Below are 17,465 nucleotides of genomic sequence, written 5' to 3'. Positions count from 1 at the left end.
GTCAAGGTGGTTTTGTGTTACCCTGTACACAGTCTCTGAAGTTCTCCGTGGGTTTCTATAATGCCTGTTGGTCATTTTATTCCGGCAGTCCCAGATGTGCCCTAGCCGATGTCTTAAGGCGCATTTGGAACTGAGCGCACACAGTAGGTTTGGTCTGGGCTTACGATGCTGCATTGCTTGTTTTAGGGGCTGCTCACCAGTGGAGTGGAGTTCGAGTCTCTCCCTGCGGCACTTTCTCTTCCGGCTGAGTCTGGTCTGTACCCAGTGACGCTAGTCGGGGTCCCGCAGACAACGGGAACGATTACTGTGAATGGTAAGGAGAGTCCCTTCGTGGTTCCCGTTCAGGACGGACTGCCGAACCCTTGCCTGGCCTCCGTGAGGCCTAGAGCCCATCGCCCGCCATGCCAGTCCTCACCAGTTAGAAGATAATGAAGACTGTGTGAGAAAACCTGCTTGCGGGCTGCAGGGTGTGTGGTGGTGGGAGGGGTCCTGCCGGAGCTCTGACCCCACCCTGCACCCCTCCCTCTGCTGGGCTCCTTTCTGCCTTAGTGTCCTCCAGAGAGCCTTCCTTCCTTTCCTTCCTCCTGCTCCTTCTAGCAGGAACCCCTCAGAGGGTGTCTCCACACACTGAATCCACTCTCCGCCTCTGCAGGGGTCCTTTAACCCTCTGCATCCTGGACTCAGCCCTTTTCACTTCACCAAAACTCCTGTCACAAGCATTGTTTTTTTGGTCTAAGTCCGGGGCTTACTTTTCAGAGTCCCTGGCCGACCCTCTGTGTGGCATGCCCTCCCCTCTGGCTGCTGTGACCCTGCCCCTCAGGGTGCTTGGCTGCCTCTCTGGCCCTTCTGTTTGGGTCTCTCTTGTCTTGTGCAGCCCACCCTCAGCCAAGCCTTCCTCACACCCCACTTCTCTCCTTCCCACCCCTCGCCCTCTGTTCCCTGGCCCTGTTCATTCTTCCTCTTCCACACGCCACGTTAGGTGATCCCACAGATGCCCTTGGCCTTCCTGTCTTCAGTTCCTCCAATGTGCAGATGACTCCCAGGGCTGGACTTCTTCTCAGCCTGCACCTCCAGCCCTTCTCAGCTTCCCCTTACAGTAGGTGAAAAGCAGAACTCGCCTCCCCAAAGCCACCCCTGCCCCGTCAAGCCTCCATCTCAGTGCAGGCATCCTCATCATCTGCCATTTGCCCTAATGGGTTCTTGGGGGTCATCCTTGACCCTCGCTGTCTCTCACAGCACCGCACAACCCCTCCCTCACTGCTTCCCGAGAACTGCCTCATCTCTCCACCTCCACCTCCCCTTCCTGCCTTGCAGATCATAACCCTTCTAGGGTTTGTCACAAAAGCACTGGGAAGGGTGTTTCTGCCCTGGTCTTGCTTGCTAATAGACCCATCTCCTATCTGTGGCCCAGTGATCTTCCTAGTGAGAGTCTGCTCCTGACATCTCCCAACTGGGAGCCGCACAGCCTTCGCCGGGCCCTTGTTATCAAGGCCCGGTCCGTAAGTGTTGCTCTGGAGCCTGGTGTGGTCTGGCTTCTGCTGACCTCCGCAACGTCCGCTCTGCAGCTCTTCTCCTGCGAAATCCTACTTCAGTCTCTGAAGACTCCTTAGTTCTGACAGCTTTCTAGGCTTTCCGAGGCTTTGCTCTGCCTGTGCCCCGTCCGAGTGCTTACCACCGTGGCTGGCTCCTCGGCTTCCCAGTCCTCAATGCAGGCTTCCTTGGCTTGCGCTCACTGGCCTAGGCCCCTGTGCGGTGGTCTCCTTCCTGTCCCTGTGCGATGGAGTCCTTCCTGGCCTTGAGTGTCTCACTCAGTGGCAGCTCACTGCCTAGTGTGGAGGCTGGCACACAGTAGGTCTTCAGTGTGTGTTTGTTGGCTGGAAGAACAAACATTTGCTGGAAGGTACTCCCTAGGGGTGAGGGAGGCAGGTGTAATTATAGGTGAGGGTGCCCTGCCCCAAGCCAGAAGATGGAGCGGAGTGGCGGTGGGAGTGAATGACTCTGGGCATGGACCCAGCTGGGAGAGTGGGTTGGCTGCTGACCCTGAGGCTTAAAGGCTGACTGGGAACTATTCAAATGAATGGGGGTGAGCCATGGAGGGAGTGGTAGGGTGTCCACAGGGAGCAGAAAGAGGGTTCCAGGCAGAAAGAACAATGTGGTGGTAAGAGAGAACATGGTGCATTTGGGGGATCTGGGGGTGGTCAGAGTGGGTGGTCCAGGGCAGGGTGGCAGGGATGAGACGGGTTGGAAGGGAGGCAGAGGGCCCACCCGGGGAGCTTCCTTATACACTGTGCTGAAGGATGTCAGCTTTCTCCAGGGGGCAGTGGGCCTGCTGCGTTATTTGAATAGAGATGTGGTTAGGTGGGCAATTCAGAGCCGTCCCTCAGGATCCAGGATCTCTGTCGAGATGGGAAGAACTGGAGGCAGGGACACCCGTGATCAAAGTCCAGCGAGGACCCAGGCAGAGGGGGACAGAGGGAGGGCCACAGCCAAGACCTGGCAGTGGAGGGTAGGAGATATTAGTAGATTAGAGAGGAACAATGAGGAGTGAAGGGCTTAATTCAGAATAACATGTGACCCGTAACTAGTATGTTCACAGATGAGGAGTAGGAGCCTTAGTCATGCATTTCTTAGTAGTTTATCCTGCATCCAGACTAGTGAGTGTTCATTTTTGGCCTGATTTGGGAACGAAGTCAAAAAGACTGATCTCGTATTGTCAGACATGATGTGCTGTTTGTCATCAGACTTGTGGGTTTATATGGTGGTTTTTTTTTTTTTTTTTTTGAAACAGTCTTGCTCTGTCGCCCAGGCTGGAGTGCACTGGTGCGATCTTGGCTCACTGCAACCTCCGCCTCACAGGTTCAAACAGTTCTCCTGCCTCAACTCCTAAGTAGTTAGGATTACAGGCATGTGCCACCATGCCCAGCTAATTTTTGTATTTTTAGCAGAGATGGGGTTTCACCATGTTGGTCAGGCTGGTCTCGAACTCCTGACCTCGTGATCCACCCGCCTTGGCCTCCCAGAGTGCCGGGATTACAGGAGTGAGCCACCGCGCCTGGCCATGGTAGTTATTTTAAGCAAGGGGAAGAAAAGAAAATGGCTGATTTAAATTAAGGACTGTAAAATAATGGCTGCTTAGCAGACAAAACCACATCATACCAGGTTTTATAGAAAGGACAGATGTGGTTTTGGGGAGGAAAACGTTTGGCAGTTAAAGACGTCTCTGAATTGGTGTACTTTAGAGGAAGTGTGGCTGCTGTGAATGTGAGTTACATTGATAGGGCAGCTTCAAGCTGGCAGGAGGTAAGCCAGGGCTGATTGAGGCTGTGTAAGGGCCCTGATTTGCCCTTGAGGGAGTGGCTGCCTCTCTGTGTAGTATGTCATAGTCTCCTATGAATGCAGAAAAGTTGTCACCCTAGGCATTTAGCCATTGGATACTGTTTAATTTTGTTACAGAATGAATGTTGTTTATAGTAATTATCTGGTGAAATTTCAAAAGCCATTTTAAAGCTTTGCTTAAACAATTTCTAGTGCTTATCTAACCGTGGACTTTTTTTTTTTTTTAACATGGGAAATTTGCTAATCTTAAATTATAGTACTTGTACACACAGCACATTTGGCATGTCACGTAGCAGCTGTAATAACAATAATTGGCTCTTGAACTTTCATCTCTCAACAGAAGGTTTTGAAGCATTTTTCAAATACTCATTAAGTCACATTATGTCCTGGAAAAGAATATTAACTATCATTCTCGTTTTAGAGATAGATAAATCTGAAAAGCAAATGAGTAAACGGATGAGATACCGATTATTAAGTAGACATTTGTAGTTTACAAGGACCTTCGCATATAGTCTTTCATTTGGGCCCAGCCAGCCTTGTGAAGCAGGAATGCAGCTGCTGTTAGCCTCCCCAGCACGGATGAGGGGACTGAGGGTCTCGGGGCGTGAGGGCGGGCGTGTGGGTGCGCGGGCAGGTCGGCGGGCAGCTTTGGAACTCAGGTCTCTGAAGAGGAGCCCTGTGCTCTTCTCACTGTTGCTGAGTGGACTGAAGATGTTCATTTTCTGTTCCAGGTTACCACACCACAGTCTTCGGTGTGTTCAGTGACTGTCTGCTGGATAACCTGCCGGGAATCAAAACCAGTGGCTCCACAGTGGAAGTCATCCCTGCCTTGCCGAGACTGCAGATAAGCACCTCTCTGCCCAGGTAGTGTGCCCGAGGGTCACAGAGCAGAGGGGCTCCTAGGCATCATTTTTGGTCTTACTTTTTTTTTTTTAAATGGCACAGAGAGCCCGTAATTCTTATAACCAGAATGTAGGTGAATATTTCTTTAAGATAAACAACATCAATATGTTTTGCTTAAAATGAATTAGAACAAAGTTGAAATCTTTCTTACCATGAACAGAACAAAATGTGAAATTAGCCTATGGAATCATAATTCTTCTGACAACCAAAATTAGGGAATTTAGGAATTCCCTTAAAAATATAGGGAATTTAAGTTAAACTTTTATATTATATTTTAATTAATTAATTATTATTTTTTTGAGACTGAGGCCTGCTCTGTCGCCCAGGCTGGAGTGCAGTGGTGCAGTCTCAGATCACTGCAATCTCTGCCTCCCAGGTTTAAGCGATCCTCCCACCTCAGCCTAGCTGGGACTACAGGTTCACACCGCTACACCTGGCTAATTTTTGTATTTTTTGGTGGGGTTTTGCCGTGTTGCCCCCAGTCTGGTCTTGAACTCCTGGTTCAAACAATTTACCCATCTTGGCTTCCCAAAGTGCTGGGATTCCAGATGTGAGTCACCATGCTCAGCCAACTCTTTTAAGAAATAGTTTTGATTTTGTTTGTTTGTTTCTAGCATTATAGGAAACCATAAAGAAGAGAGAAAAAGAAATCTCAGGAGTCTCAGAAGCAATTACTGTAAATGATCTGTTGATTTTTCCTTCTAGTGTTTTATTCATCCTATTTAAAAATATGTCTTTGAATAGTTGAGATTACAGCACATCATATATAGTGTCATAGATTACTTTTCACATAACCACGTAACCTAAGCTTTTCTTCATGTTTTTACAAAGTCTTAAAAAAATTCCACTTTAATTGCTTCAACGAAGCACATCATAATGATATCTCAGAACTGCATACCCATTAGTTTCCTTGTTATTGGAATTTGGGATGGTCTCAATTTTTTTTTTTTTTTTTTGAGATGAAATTTTACTCTCTCGCCCAGTCTGGAGTTCAGTGGCGTGATCTCGGCTCGCTGCAACCTCTACCTCCCGGGTTCAAGCAATTCTCCTGCCTCAGTCTCCTGAGTAGCTGGGATGACAGGCACCCGCCACCACACCTGGCTAATTGTTGTATTTTTAGTAGAGATGGGGTTTTGCCACATTGGCCATGCTGGTCTCAAACTTCTGACCTTAAGTGATCCACTCACCTTGGCCTCCCAAAGTGCTGGGATTACAGGCATACATAAGCCACCACCCCGGCCTGTTATTAACTTTTGCACTTATGAGTAACACTTAATGGATATCCTTTTGGCCATTTCTATGAAATGTGTCTTGGGATTTTCTGAAAAAACAAACAAACAAACTTTTTTTTGAGACAAAGTCTTGCTCTGTTGCCAGGCACCAGGCTGAAGTGCAGTGGCGCGATCTTGGCTCACTGCAACCTCCACCTCCCAGGTTCAAGCATTTCTTCTGCCTCAGCCTCCAGAGTAGCTCAGACTACAGGCGTGCACCACCATGCCTAGCTAATTTTTTTTGTATTTTAGTAGAGATGGGGTTTCACTATGTTGGCCAGGATGGTCTTGATCTCTTGACCTCGTGATCTGCCTGCCTCGACCTCCCAGAGTGCTGGGATTACAGGCCTGAAATGTTTTAAAGCCTGTTCATATGTTTAATAGAACCTTTGGTTTGCCAGTTGCTGTGCTGGGTGCTGGGGCTGTAGCAGCCATATGACAGTCCTGGTCTCTGTCTTCATGGAAGTTCTGTCATGTGGGGAGATGGATGAGTTGCCAAATAACCACAGTGCACCACTGTCAGGACTCTGATGGGGGAGGTCCCACGTGCTGGGGGAGGTCCCACGTGCTGGGGGAGGTCATGGACTCAGGAAAGTTTCCAGGAGGCGACACCAAGCTCAACGGGAGGCGGAAAAGGACTAGGCTGGGTATGGGGGCAGGCAGGGCGGTCTTCTGACAGAGGAAGGAAAGGTGGAGACAGTGACATATAATTGGGGAATAAAATGAAACACAGACAACATTTAATCAAAAGGGGTTATAGACCTGAGTGTAAAAGCTGAAAGTGTATAACTTTTAGAAGAAAATAAGAGAAAATTATCATGACCTTGAATTGGGCAGAGTTCTTTGGTGTGACACCAAAAGCAGGATCCATGGAATCAAACGTTGACAGATTGGACTTCATCAAAATTAAAAGCTCTTATGCTTCCAAAGACACCAGTAAGAGAATGAAAGTTACAGACTGGAAGAAAATATTTGCATATTAAATGTCTGATAAAAAGTTTATATTCACATTAAGAACTCTTAAAACTTAATGAAAAGAAGACAAACAACCTAATTTAAAAAATGGACAAGAGATGTGAGTAGCTGTTTCACCACAAGATATACAAATAGCTAGCAAGTAACCTGGAAGGATGGCGGACATCATTAGTCTCTGGCACCACGTGAGGCCCTAGTTCACACCCCGTCAGGGAGCTCACGACAGCAGGGGTGCAAGGTGTCGGAGGAACTGGACCCCTCATGTAAGGCTGGTAGGGATGCTGATGGGCCATCACTTTTGAAAACACATGGGCAGTTTCTTCAGAAGTTGCATATAACTTTACTGTATGACCCAACAATTCCACTCCTAGGTGTCTGCACAAGACAACTGAACATACATGTTGACACAGAAACCTGTACGCGCATGTTCATAGCAGCATCGTTCACAAGCAGAAGACTGGAAAGGGCCCAGATGGCTGTCAGCTGGTGAAGGGGTCAACAGAATGTGGCGTGCCGCTGCAGTGGAACACCACTCCACAACGAAGGGACGAAGGGCACGCGCCCCAGTGCAGACCAGCCTCAGAAGCAAGCTGCTGAGTGCGAGAGCCAGACGTGAGAGGCGCAGAGCGTGAGTCCTCTGATGTGAAACATCCAGAAAGCCAGCTCTCCGGTGGCAGGCTGCAGCTCAGCGGCCACCTGAGCCTGGCAGTGGCGTGGGGACTGAACTGATTGGAAGTGCATCCACAGCATCTCTGCGGGGTGCTGGACGTGTTTTAGAACTGGGTATCAGTGATTTGTAAATTTATTGAAAATGATTGCATTGCATACTAAAGCTAGGTGGATTTTATATCTCCATGTACTGTTTGGAAAGATGAATTTTGGCAAGGCTTCAGTGTTGGGTGGACACATGATTTCTGCTGAGCCTGCCACCAGGACTTCTGGGCCTGGATGTTTTTGAGCACATTAGCTCGAACAGCCAGATGTGCAGACTCCCAGCTCAGGCTTTACTGCTGAATTCTGCCACTGCTGTCTTTAGAACTGTGGCACCCCATGGGCGCTAGGCTAGAAAGGATGCTAGCTCCAGCTAGTTTTGCAGCACGTGCTCACAGGCCTGTACAGAGCACCAGCCGTCCGTCAAAAGCTGGCGGTGAACCCTGAGAGAGCTGGTGAAGGAGACCACAGCTCTGGCTCCAGCTCAGCGAGCCCCAGCCAGTGCTCCAGCAAAAGGGCGGGAGTGGCTTACGGCGAAGAAACACTGAAGGCAGCTGTTACCAAAAAGGAGAAAAATATCTTGAGAAGAGGTACTTCAACTTTGTCATTTGTCCTGCTAGTTAGGCCTCCCTGAAGGTCCCTGCCAGCTGTAAAAGTCAATGAAGAAAGCGGGTCCTCTGTCTGCTTCTCTTTGCCCGCCACCACCCCACCCCCCACATTTTTCTCCTGCGTTTAGAATTGTTTCCAAAGATAATGCCCCTGACCCACCATTTTTATTGTCCTGTGGATGCTGTGACGGGAGTGCACAAATGCTCTGGTACCTGCTACCTCTCAACAAGAAGATATGCTGCCTTGGGTGGCCACCATGAAACTGACCCCTGGTCCTAGGGAGGAATGTGGATCCCAGCTCACCCTGCTGATGACCAGGGGCTGGAGGAGGAGGGCCCAGTGGAACTGATTTGGAGTTAAAATTTTATTTTTTATTTCTTATTTTAAAAAATTGTACATAATGTATATGTTTTTCTAAGGTGATTTCCTGAAATAAAATATGACTGTTCTTTAAGTGAGTTTTGGTTGCTATTAATCTAACATGAATGCTCCAGTGACTGATTCATTAAATGTACTCACAAACATTTATGGACGCCTACCATGTGCTTTAGGTCCTATAGGACTAGCAATGAAAAATGCCCTGGACCTACGCCTGTCCCTTGTATGAGCTCACAGCCTGGAAGGGAGGTACACTATGAAAACAAAGGTGAGGCTGACCCCATCTTTGGGGTTCAGGAAGGCTTCATAGAAGATGTGATATTCAACTGGGCTTTATAAGATCCACAACAATTGGTCAGATAATCAAGCACAGAAAAAAATGCAAAGAAGAAGGAACGATAAATCAACTAACCCAATAAATATAGACCATGGCACAGGAGAATTCAGTGCTGAGACGCAAACACAGCCGGGTCAGATGAGATGTCCAGAAGAGGCAGATCTTCAGAGAGAGAAGGCAGCTCACTCGGCGAAGCAGGGTCAGATGACGAGGGCTGCTTTGCAGGGAGTTCTCAGGAAAGGCCTCTGTAGGGAGGCATGCAGAGGAGCAGAGCCTGTAGGCCGCGGGTGGGACATGGCAGGGAGCACTCCAGGGTGGGAGTCGGACGTGCCCAGATGGAGCCTGGCTAGAGTGGTGCCTTGAGCACTGACAGTGACGAGGACCGAGTTCAGGAGCAGGTAACCTGATGGCGTCTCCTGTGGAAATGCGTTGTCCCGCCTTCTCCGTGGCCCGGCAACCATGCAGAGACGCGCTGCACAGGGTGAGGCTCACTAGGAGGCAGCCGTGAAGTGTGCAGCAGGCCGCTATGTCCCAGCCCCTGTCTATTACTGCTAGGGTTCTCTTCTGTGTCGCACAGTGCTTCAAATTTGAGATGCTTATTAATTTGTTCAGTACGTACTTATTGAATACCTGCTATGTGCCAGATACCTGGCTAGGTAGGAGCTGATAATGCAGAGATTAAAAGTCCCGGCTGGGCCTGGTGGCTCATGCCTGTAATCTCAGCACTTTGGGAGGCTGAGGCAGGTGGGTCACCTGAGGTTAGGAGTTCGAGACCAGCCTGGCCAATCTGGTGAAACCCTGTGTCTACTAAAAATACAAAAAAGTTAGCCGGGTGTGGTGGTGTGCCTGTAATCCCTGCTACTCGGAAGGCTGAGACAGGATAATCACTTGAACTCGGGAGGTGGAGGTTGCAGTGAGCGGAGATTTTGCCACTGCACTCCAGCCTGAGTGACAGAGTGTGACTCCATCTCAAAAAAAAAAAATTGTCTCTGTCTTGAAAAAGCTTTTGGTCCAGTGTGGGGGTGAAGAGGGCAGAGCTACAGGAAGGGCAGCTGAGCCCACAGAGTGCTCGGGGGACACAGGTGTGTCTAGCTTCAGGCACCAGTGATTCCCCCTTGCAGTTCCTATGCTGCTCAGAGCTCGGGGCTGACTCATCCAACACAGACCACATATTAGGGACCATCTCCTTAAAAAGGAGAGTCTCGCTGGCATAGACCTTCGTCCTACCTCCCACTGTTTGCCGAGGTAAATCCATAGTCCCACACTGGAGTTTCTCTCTGCAAAGAAGCGCCTGGTCCTCATCTCCTCCTGGGAGACAGGACCTGGCCCTTGCAGCCCCTCCCTGGGGCCTGACTTTGGCTGGAGTGGGGTCCCTGCTGCCATCTCTAGTGCCATGGCCTGTTCAGGACTCAGCTCCTTTTTGGGGCCAGCCTGAGTCCCCCCACGCTCCACTGCTCATGACAACTGGGACGCTGCAACTGGGACCGTCAGGGCCTGTGTCACGGCCAGGCCCTGTGACTGCCTGCGTGCTCGGCTCTGGGGCCTTTCCTTCTTTCCTTACGGTGTCAGAAGCATTGTTTAGTTTTATCTCAAAATCCTGTTGTTTGAGACACAAAATAGTGAGTCTTGGCCATGCTTTATTCTCCTGATACCCCCTCTGCAAATCCACATTGACCACGACTTTTTCTTAAGAAAGGCTGTCTGCTAAAAGATGGGAAGAAGCCATTTATGGTAAGGACATGAGTCCAGTTTTCCTTCCTTGACAGAGGAAATGTGTTTCTTGACTCATGAACGTTAAAGATACATGAATTCCCAGGAGCTTGCCTTGATTTATTATGCAATTATTTCACCAAAAGTTGGTTTGGATGCCGAAGCTCCTCAGTGAGAATGTGCAGCCAGAAAACCCCAGGAAGCACATGCCCAGCTCTGTGAGCTTCGCTCATGTCAGGCAGCATTTCTTCCCTCGAATGGCAGAGGTGTGAGTCTGGAACATTCTCTTCTGTACTGTGGACCAAGTGTGTGATAGCAAGTGCTCCCGTGGCATGGGAAGCAGATCTGACTCTGATCCTATGTGCTGTACCTGGGAGCAGGGCTAGGAGGAGCTGGGCATCGCAAGGGCAGCTGGAGTGTGTCTGGGTGAGGTGGTCCGCCGTCTGCTCAGCTGACTTCGTGAGCCATTTCTGGTTGCGCTAAACACACGATGTTGGCTCAAATTTGTTGGAGTAATTGCGGCTCCCTGTGGAAATCCTTCAGTACAGGAGGAAGGTCGTGGGGTCCTCAGGAAACCCTCCGGGCTGAGGAGAACATGTCTGCCAACCCCCTCTGGCCACCTTCTCTAGCTACCCCTGCGTATTGTGGCCAGACTTCTCCAGGGAGCCCTGTGGGCATTTACCCTCATCTGCCACATGCCTCTGTTTGTCATCCGCTGGCTTCTGTCCCCATTTTGCTACCAGATATCTTTTCTCTGTGGTCACCAGTGACTTCCTTCCCAACCCACTGTTTGCCACCTGTGGGTTGGGAAGGACACAGCCAGGACAATTAGCTTTGTGGATTCCGTTAAAGTCAGTAGAAGTCAGGCGAGGGCTTACAGGTTGAGAGCTTCAGTGCCGAAGCCTCGGGAGGCCCCAGCCTCTGGGTTGCATGTTCATCTGGCCTGGCTGCCTTGGCCTGTCCCATAGTCCAGGGTCTGTCCCACAGTCCAGGGCCTCACCTGACTGGTGTGAGGATGGAGCCCCACAGACGCAGCCTGACCCCAGGGCCTGGTCCAGCTGCCCTGTGTGACACTGGGTGTTGGTGGGCATTCCTCACTGTCCCTGTAGGAAGGGGTCTGTTGGACAGCTTCTCATGTCTCTTTCACCTCAGTTCTCGTGTTATTAGCTGGAATGGTTTGTATATGTTTTCCTCTTAAATCTATGGATTTTCCCAAGGCACTTCTAAGCATGACATTTTTTTAGATTTCGAGAGAACAATACTATGATTCATGGTTTATTTGAATCAATTCATCATTTAATTTTTGTCCTCCATAACTTAGTAATTAAGTGTTTGTACGCGTCATGTACACATGAGAAATGAAGGCTGAGTGAGGGCGTTCATGTTTATGACACACAAAGACCCGGACGTGTCTGTATGAGGGAAGCACGAGGCCTGTGGCGGCTCGCTTTTCATTCCTGCTAGCTGGGTACTGAGCTCCGTGCGTGAAGCCGGGATTTCCTAACCCCTGTTCCTCAAATACACGGGTGATTCTTCTGTCTGATGTGAGTAATTCTACAATGACCTTGGCTTCTTCCTTCTTTCTCCTTGAAATTTCTTCTTCTTACTGTTATTTTAGATCTGCACATTCATTGCAACCTCCTTCTGGTGATGAAATATCTACTAATGTATCTGTCCAGCTTTACAATGGAGAAAGTCAGCAACTAATCATTAAATTGGAGAATATTGGGATGGAGCCACTGGAGAAACTGGAGGTCACCTCGAAAGTTCTCACCACTAAAGGTAGACACCTTAAGCAGTTTCGACCCTGGGAATTTTTGTATTGTTTACTTGTAGAAGCAATACTTTGAATACTCAGTTTTCAGAGAATCCAGAAACAACTTCCTCTTTTAACTTGGTGCCGTCATGACAGTGAGAAACCAGTTCTTCATGAAAAACACACAACATAAGACAGCGGGACCAAGCACACACCTCTGTGTCCCCAGTGCTCTTTCCCAGGCCTGAACATCCGTCAGCTTCTAGGAGAACTATTTTCTTGCATGAGTGAGAGAGAAGCATTAGCAGGCCTGGAAGCAGTCCGTTCGGGATCCATTCCATGATGCATCCAGCCTGTGTCGCTTGGGGTAGGGGACCTGTGTTGAAATTTTGGCTTTACCATTTACTTGCTATTTGTCCTTGGGAAACTGTTACTCCTGGGCCTTAATTTCCTCTTGGGTAAACAGGGGATTTAGTATTTGGCACATACATTATAAGAGTAACCTAGGGAGGGCGTGTTTGGCGGGGCACCTGGTGTGTCAGAGGCTAGTGAGTGTATTGATCAAAGGGGGAATGTATTGTATAGGAGGAGGGAAAGGTATCAAGAGTAATATGTGGAAATAAAACTGGGTGATTTAATAAAGTTAGAGAAATTGTAGGCCGGTGAGACCAGACAGAGAATGAAAAAGAGGGAAAGCAAATCAGCAGAACTTTGCGGTGTTTCACATGCTTTTGATGAGTGAGTGAGAAGAACCAGGCACACGAGGTTTGACTAGTTCTGGTGAAGTTTCCAGTAGAAGATGTACCCATCACATATTATTTCCTGGAAGAGGGCTCCCTCCCCATGCCCCATGCCAATGACATCATAATGTTTCTTAGAGGTAGAGCCACAGACCATCTGGTGAGTTCCAGCTTGAGGGCAGGTCCAGGACTGAACTTGGGAGAACTTGCAGGCAAAGAATGATGTCATGAGAAGATGAGTTTGGAGTTGTGTAAGAAAAGGTTCATTTGGGCTTGTACCGCTCTGGAAAATTCCAGGGTATCATCTGTTTGTGTATGTCCTCCGGTGATTTTGATAGAAATCTGTGTGTGTAGGAAGTAAAGCATGAAGCTATGCGTCCGCATTGTCTAACCCAGCCTCCCTGTCCGTATCTGCCCTGGAAGGAGCCTTGCCCTGGGGAGTGATCCAGACTTGTCCTTTAGTGATTTGTGTGCGTGCTCATGGGGCTGGACCCATGGAGCAGCCCACCTCGTGCGTACATTCTCTGTTCTTGTTCTTGCTCAGGAGGGCTGGCCGTGCCCAGAGCAGGGAGCAGGGACGGAGCAGGAAGTCACCTGTAGCTTGTTGGTGCACATTCATTTTATTTTTTCTGGTCTTGAATGTTTCTCTTTTTTGTGTGTTTTTTTTTTTTTCCTCCTTTTTCCTTTCAGTGCTAGTCATACAACATGGAATAAAAAGCACATTTTTTATTGAGCGAGGCTGTAAGTGGCAAATTGTTCTATGCTAAATAGTTATTAAAAATGAAGGTCTGATGTGTTCGCCTCACTACCTTGTGCCCGAGGAGTGGTCTTGCACTCATCTAAGGCTTTGCTTCAGCCCCAAGTAGGTCACAGGGAGGTGGTCTCATGCCCTGGAGAGCCGGGGCCCGGTGCGGAACCTGCTGGCAGTTGTTGACTTAGCACGGTCTCAGCACAAAGGCGTCAGAAGAGGAGCATTTCTGTTCTACTCTTTCTCTTGAAATCTCCCCCAAACAACAAAGTATGAAGAAACGGTGAAAATAAGACCACTCCCTGTGAAACAAGGAAATCATTTCAACCCCACGTCACAAAGCATCTGCTACAAGTGTCGTGGAAGCTGTGTCAGAGGGAGGGTGAGAGCGGAAGTGGGACTCTGGGAGGACTTAGGAAAAGCACCCAAAAGTACCCCAACAGTGAAAGCCAGGCGGTGGGCCCGGGCAGGTGCCCGGAGCAGCAGGAATGCAGAGGGGTTACCTTTTCTGTGCCAGGCCTTTGGCCAAGAGAGGGAAGGCCAGGGGTGGGAAGGTAAGGAGCCAATTGAAGAACTTGGGAGAACTTGCAGGTAAAGAATGATGTCATGAGAAGCTGTCACTGGTAGAGAACCCGTGTGTGAAAGGCTTCACTGCAAGCCTCAGCCGTGTTTTCAACAATAAAAACCCCGGGCGGCCTGCCTCTGGGTAAGGGAGCTAGTGGCACAGTAGCCCAAGCCAAGCTGGATCACAGCTGTCGGGGGCCGGGTCCCTCCTCGTGTCACTCCAGGCAGGAGACGGGCCACGCCGGAACAGAAAGAATCACTGTGAGCAATGGCCTGCAGGTGCGAAGCAAGCAGGAGGTGCGAGCAGGGAGGCGGCTCCTACCTTGGGCTGCGGCAGCCTGTGAAGACGTTGGACGAGCCTGGCCTAGGAGTTGAGAGGAAGTACCCAGGAGTGGCAACTGAGACCTCGGAGGAGTGGCCCAGCTTGGTGCTGGAGTCTGTGAGCTTGGGGCACCCAGACCTCTGGGGAGGGCATTGTCTGACCCCACTGTTCTGTGAAATAACACTAAGAACAGTACATACATCTCGTTGGATTTAACTGAGAATTAAATGAGATACGATGTGTGAAGTGCTTGGGACAGTGCTTGGCATAAAAGCACTAGACGTGTTCTCTGCGGTTACTACTTGGCGTTGTTTAGGTGTGTGTCCCTCCAAATCTCATATGGAAATGTCATCCCCATTGTTGGAGGGGGTCCTGGTGGGAGGTTTTGGCTGGGTGCCTGTCTCTCCTGTTGGCTGAGTGGAGGACATAGACAAGCATATGGGATTTACTCTGCGATTTCGAATGTGTGGCATAGCTCTGCCCTAGGCACTCCCCTCTCCACACCTGCTCGTTGCAGGCCAGTGCCTCTGCTGCTCTGCTTAGATGCTGCCTCCTTCCTGGAGAGGCCTTCCTCTGCTTCCCTGCCATCTGAGGTCTCGTTGTAAGGTCCAGCTTCTGTCCTGCCTTTCTAGGCTACCTTAGCGTTTGGTGTTTCTTTCTTTCTTTTTTTTTTTTTTAAGATGGAGTCTCACTCTGTCACCCAGGCTGGAGTGCGGTGGCATGATCTTGGCTCACTGTAACCTCCACCTTCCAAGTTCAAGCAATTCTCCTGCCTCAGCCTCCTGACTATCTGGGATTACAGGTGCCCGTTACCATGTGTGGCTAATTTTTTGTATTTTTAGTAGAAATGGGGTTTCAACAAGTTGGCCAGGCTGGTCTTGAACTCCTGACCTCAAGTGATCCCCCCACCTCGGCCTCCCAAAGTTCTGGATTACAGGTGTGAGCCACCGCATCTGACCATCTTTGGTGTTCCTTATGCCTCTGACTTCATCTGGAATTTATTCTGTATCAACCATCGTTTCCCTCCTCAAACTTTCATTATGAAAATATTCAAACATGCAGAAGAATTGAAAGAATTTTATAGGAGATGCTTACATACCAACCATCTAGGTTCTGTAATTAACATTTTGTTACATTTGCTTTATCACATATCAATCCAGCTTCCTATCCATCCATTAATTCGTCTTGTTTTTTAATGCAGTTTAAAGTAAGTTGCAGATTTCAGTGTATTTTACCTTTAAATGCTGTAGCATATGTATCATTAACTAGAGTTCACTTTTTTCTGGTAAAATAAATGTGCAGTGACATGTACGAATCTTGTGTACCATTTATTGAGGTTTAGCAAATACATATATCTGTCTAATGCAAACCCTTATCAGGATATAGTATGGAACATTTCTGCCACCCCAGAAAATTCCCACATGTTCCCTCCCAGCCAATCCTTGCCCCACCCCTGAGTCAAACAACTCTTTCCATTTATCTGGTCAGCCTAGTGAGTATTTCCTAGTGATGATGAAGAAGGTGGGGAGCACTGTGATAACTGGACAGAATTCCAAGGGAGATGCTTTTGGCAGTGATTCACACTGAGACCGTCAGCATGGTTGCCCATCATGCCTTGCCCATGCCTCTTCTGCCTTTGTTATTGTGTGTTTTTCTGGGCTTCTCTCCAGTCAGGGTCCCCAGTCAGTCTGAGGATGCGCAGGGCACATTATGGCCACCCTGACTTTATGCACAGGGAAAGTGGAAGCAGAAGAGGTGGGTGGCGGCGTCAGGTGACAGGGCAGCTCAGGAGGAACCGGCACAGGAACGAAGCCCTTCTTGTTCTCAGCTCTTGTGTCTTTACCTGTAAAGTATGACGAGTGTCAATAGATAGCGTGGCAGAGCCATTTTCAAAACATCACAGTTGCTTGTGAAAAATGAAATCTATCATTCTTTTTAATTCTTGTTCCAAGCTGTAGTACATTTACATGTCGAATTACATTAATGAAAGCAAACCATCTGTTTCCAAAATATACAAAGGGAGTCATTCCTGTCGCTTTAGTCCTACAGTACTGAAAACTGCCAGCGTGAACAAGCAGAGGACCTGCTGTCAGGAGATGAGAATGGGAGCAGGCGCCACTGGTGGTGGAGAGGGCCAGGGAGGCGGAGCAGAGACAGTACAGGATTTGGTCGTGGATTGATTTTATTTTAGCATTATCTTTATTCTGAGCCCCTTGAGCTTAGCTCCTTTAACTGTCTCTAAAATGTCTACTGTATGAAACTTCACCACACGGGATGAAACGTCCCCTTCTCTGGGTTCCCATATGATTCTTTTTGCACTACGATTGAGTTAGTGTAAGAGGTCTTTCTGGGTGAGTGGTGGTGGTGGTCTGTTTATTTCACTGCTACATCCTCAGCATCTAACTACTGAGAACAGTGCTTGTCACATAGTAGGTGCTTTTGCGGTATTCACTCTCACCAGCTGCATAGGGTTTTTGTGAGTGTGAAATGTTAACGCAGGTTGGGGAAAGCTCTTGGGACAACATGGAGCTTGTTCGCTTTACAGATGACAGTTGTTCTTGGTGTGCATCGTGCCTGCAGACCATGTTTGCATGCCGGTGCCTGGTGCTTGAGGAGCCTGTGTCTTGTCCTTCCCCTTTGCCTTTTTCTTCCATCCCTGACACCGAGAGTCCCGTCAGCGTCCCCACTAGTCTCTGTACACATCTTCACCCTCTCAGAATACGCTCCTTTTTCTTCAGATGTCAGTCTTCAGATAAAGAAGTTTCTTGCTGTGTTTTCTCTTTGTTTCTTGCATCTTCTTGCTTGCCTGATTTACTTTAATTCTTACTATTACAGACTCCCTTTAAAATCCCCTGCATTTTCAGTTGATAGTAAGGATCCGTGATATTCAGGGTCAGATAGACCTTTGTGGCCTCTCAGAAGTCTAGACTATCATTGGAGCTTTTATGGGGTGAGTGTGTCCCTGTGTTCACAAATTCCTAACACAGAGATGAGTGTTTATAATCCACCCCATTTCTGGACAAGCAGGGTCTAGCTATGTCATGTAATTCTTCTAATTTGAATTCACGTGTAAACAAGTTTTTTTTCCTCCTCCTTCTTCTTCTT

General features: G+C 48.7%; 1 protein-coding gene across 4 annotated transcripts in view; it reads left to right on the top strand.

Annotated features, from left to right (window-relative positions):
* Positions 1-17,465, top strand: part of TRAPPC9 (trafficking protein particle complex subunit 9) — a 722,918-nt gene that overhangs the window by 171,266 nt on the left and 534,187 nt on the right. For all 4 annotated transcript variants that reach the window (XM_074387191.1, XM_074387190.1, XM_074387189.1 and 1 more), the window contains 3 exons: positions 187-313; positions 4,068-4,200; positions 11,849-12,012. In XM_074387191.1, the coding sequence (XP_074243292.1) occupies positions 187-313; positions 4,068-4,200; positions 11,849-12,012 (424 nt within the window). The remainder of the gene's footprint in view (positions 1-186; positions 314-4,067; positions 4,201-11,848; positions 12,013-17,465) is intronic.

The sequence above is a fragment of the Saimiri boliviensis genome, chromosome 15 (genome assembly GCF_048565385.1).
Source record: "Saimiri boliviensis isolate mSaiBol1 chromosome 15, mSaiBol1.pri, whole genome shotgun sequence".
Taxonomy (NCBI): domain Eukaryota; kingdom Metazoa; phylum Chordata; class Mammalia; order Primates; family Cebidae; genus Saimiri; species Saimiri boliviensis.
The sequence above is the reverse complement of the archived record's forward strand: the minus strand, read 5'-3'. Positions and strand labels throughout refer to the sequence as shown.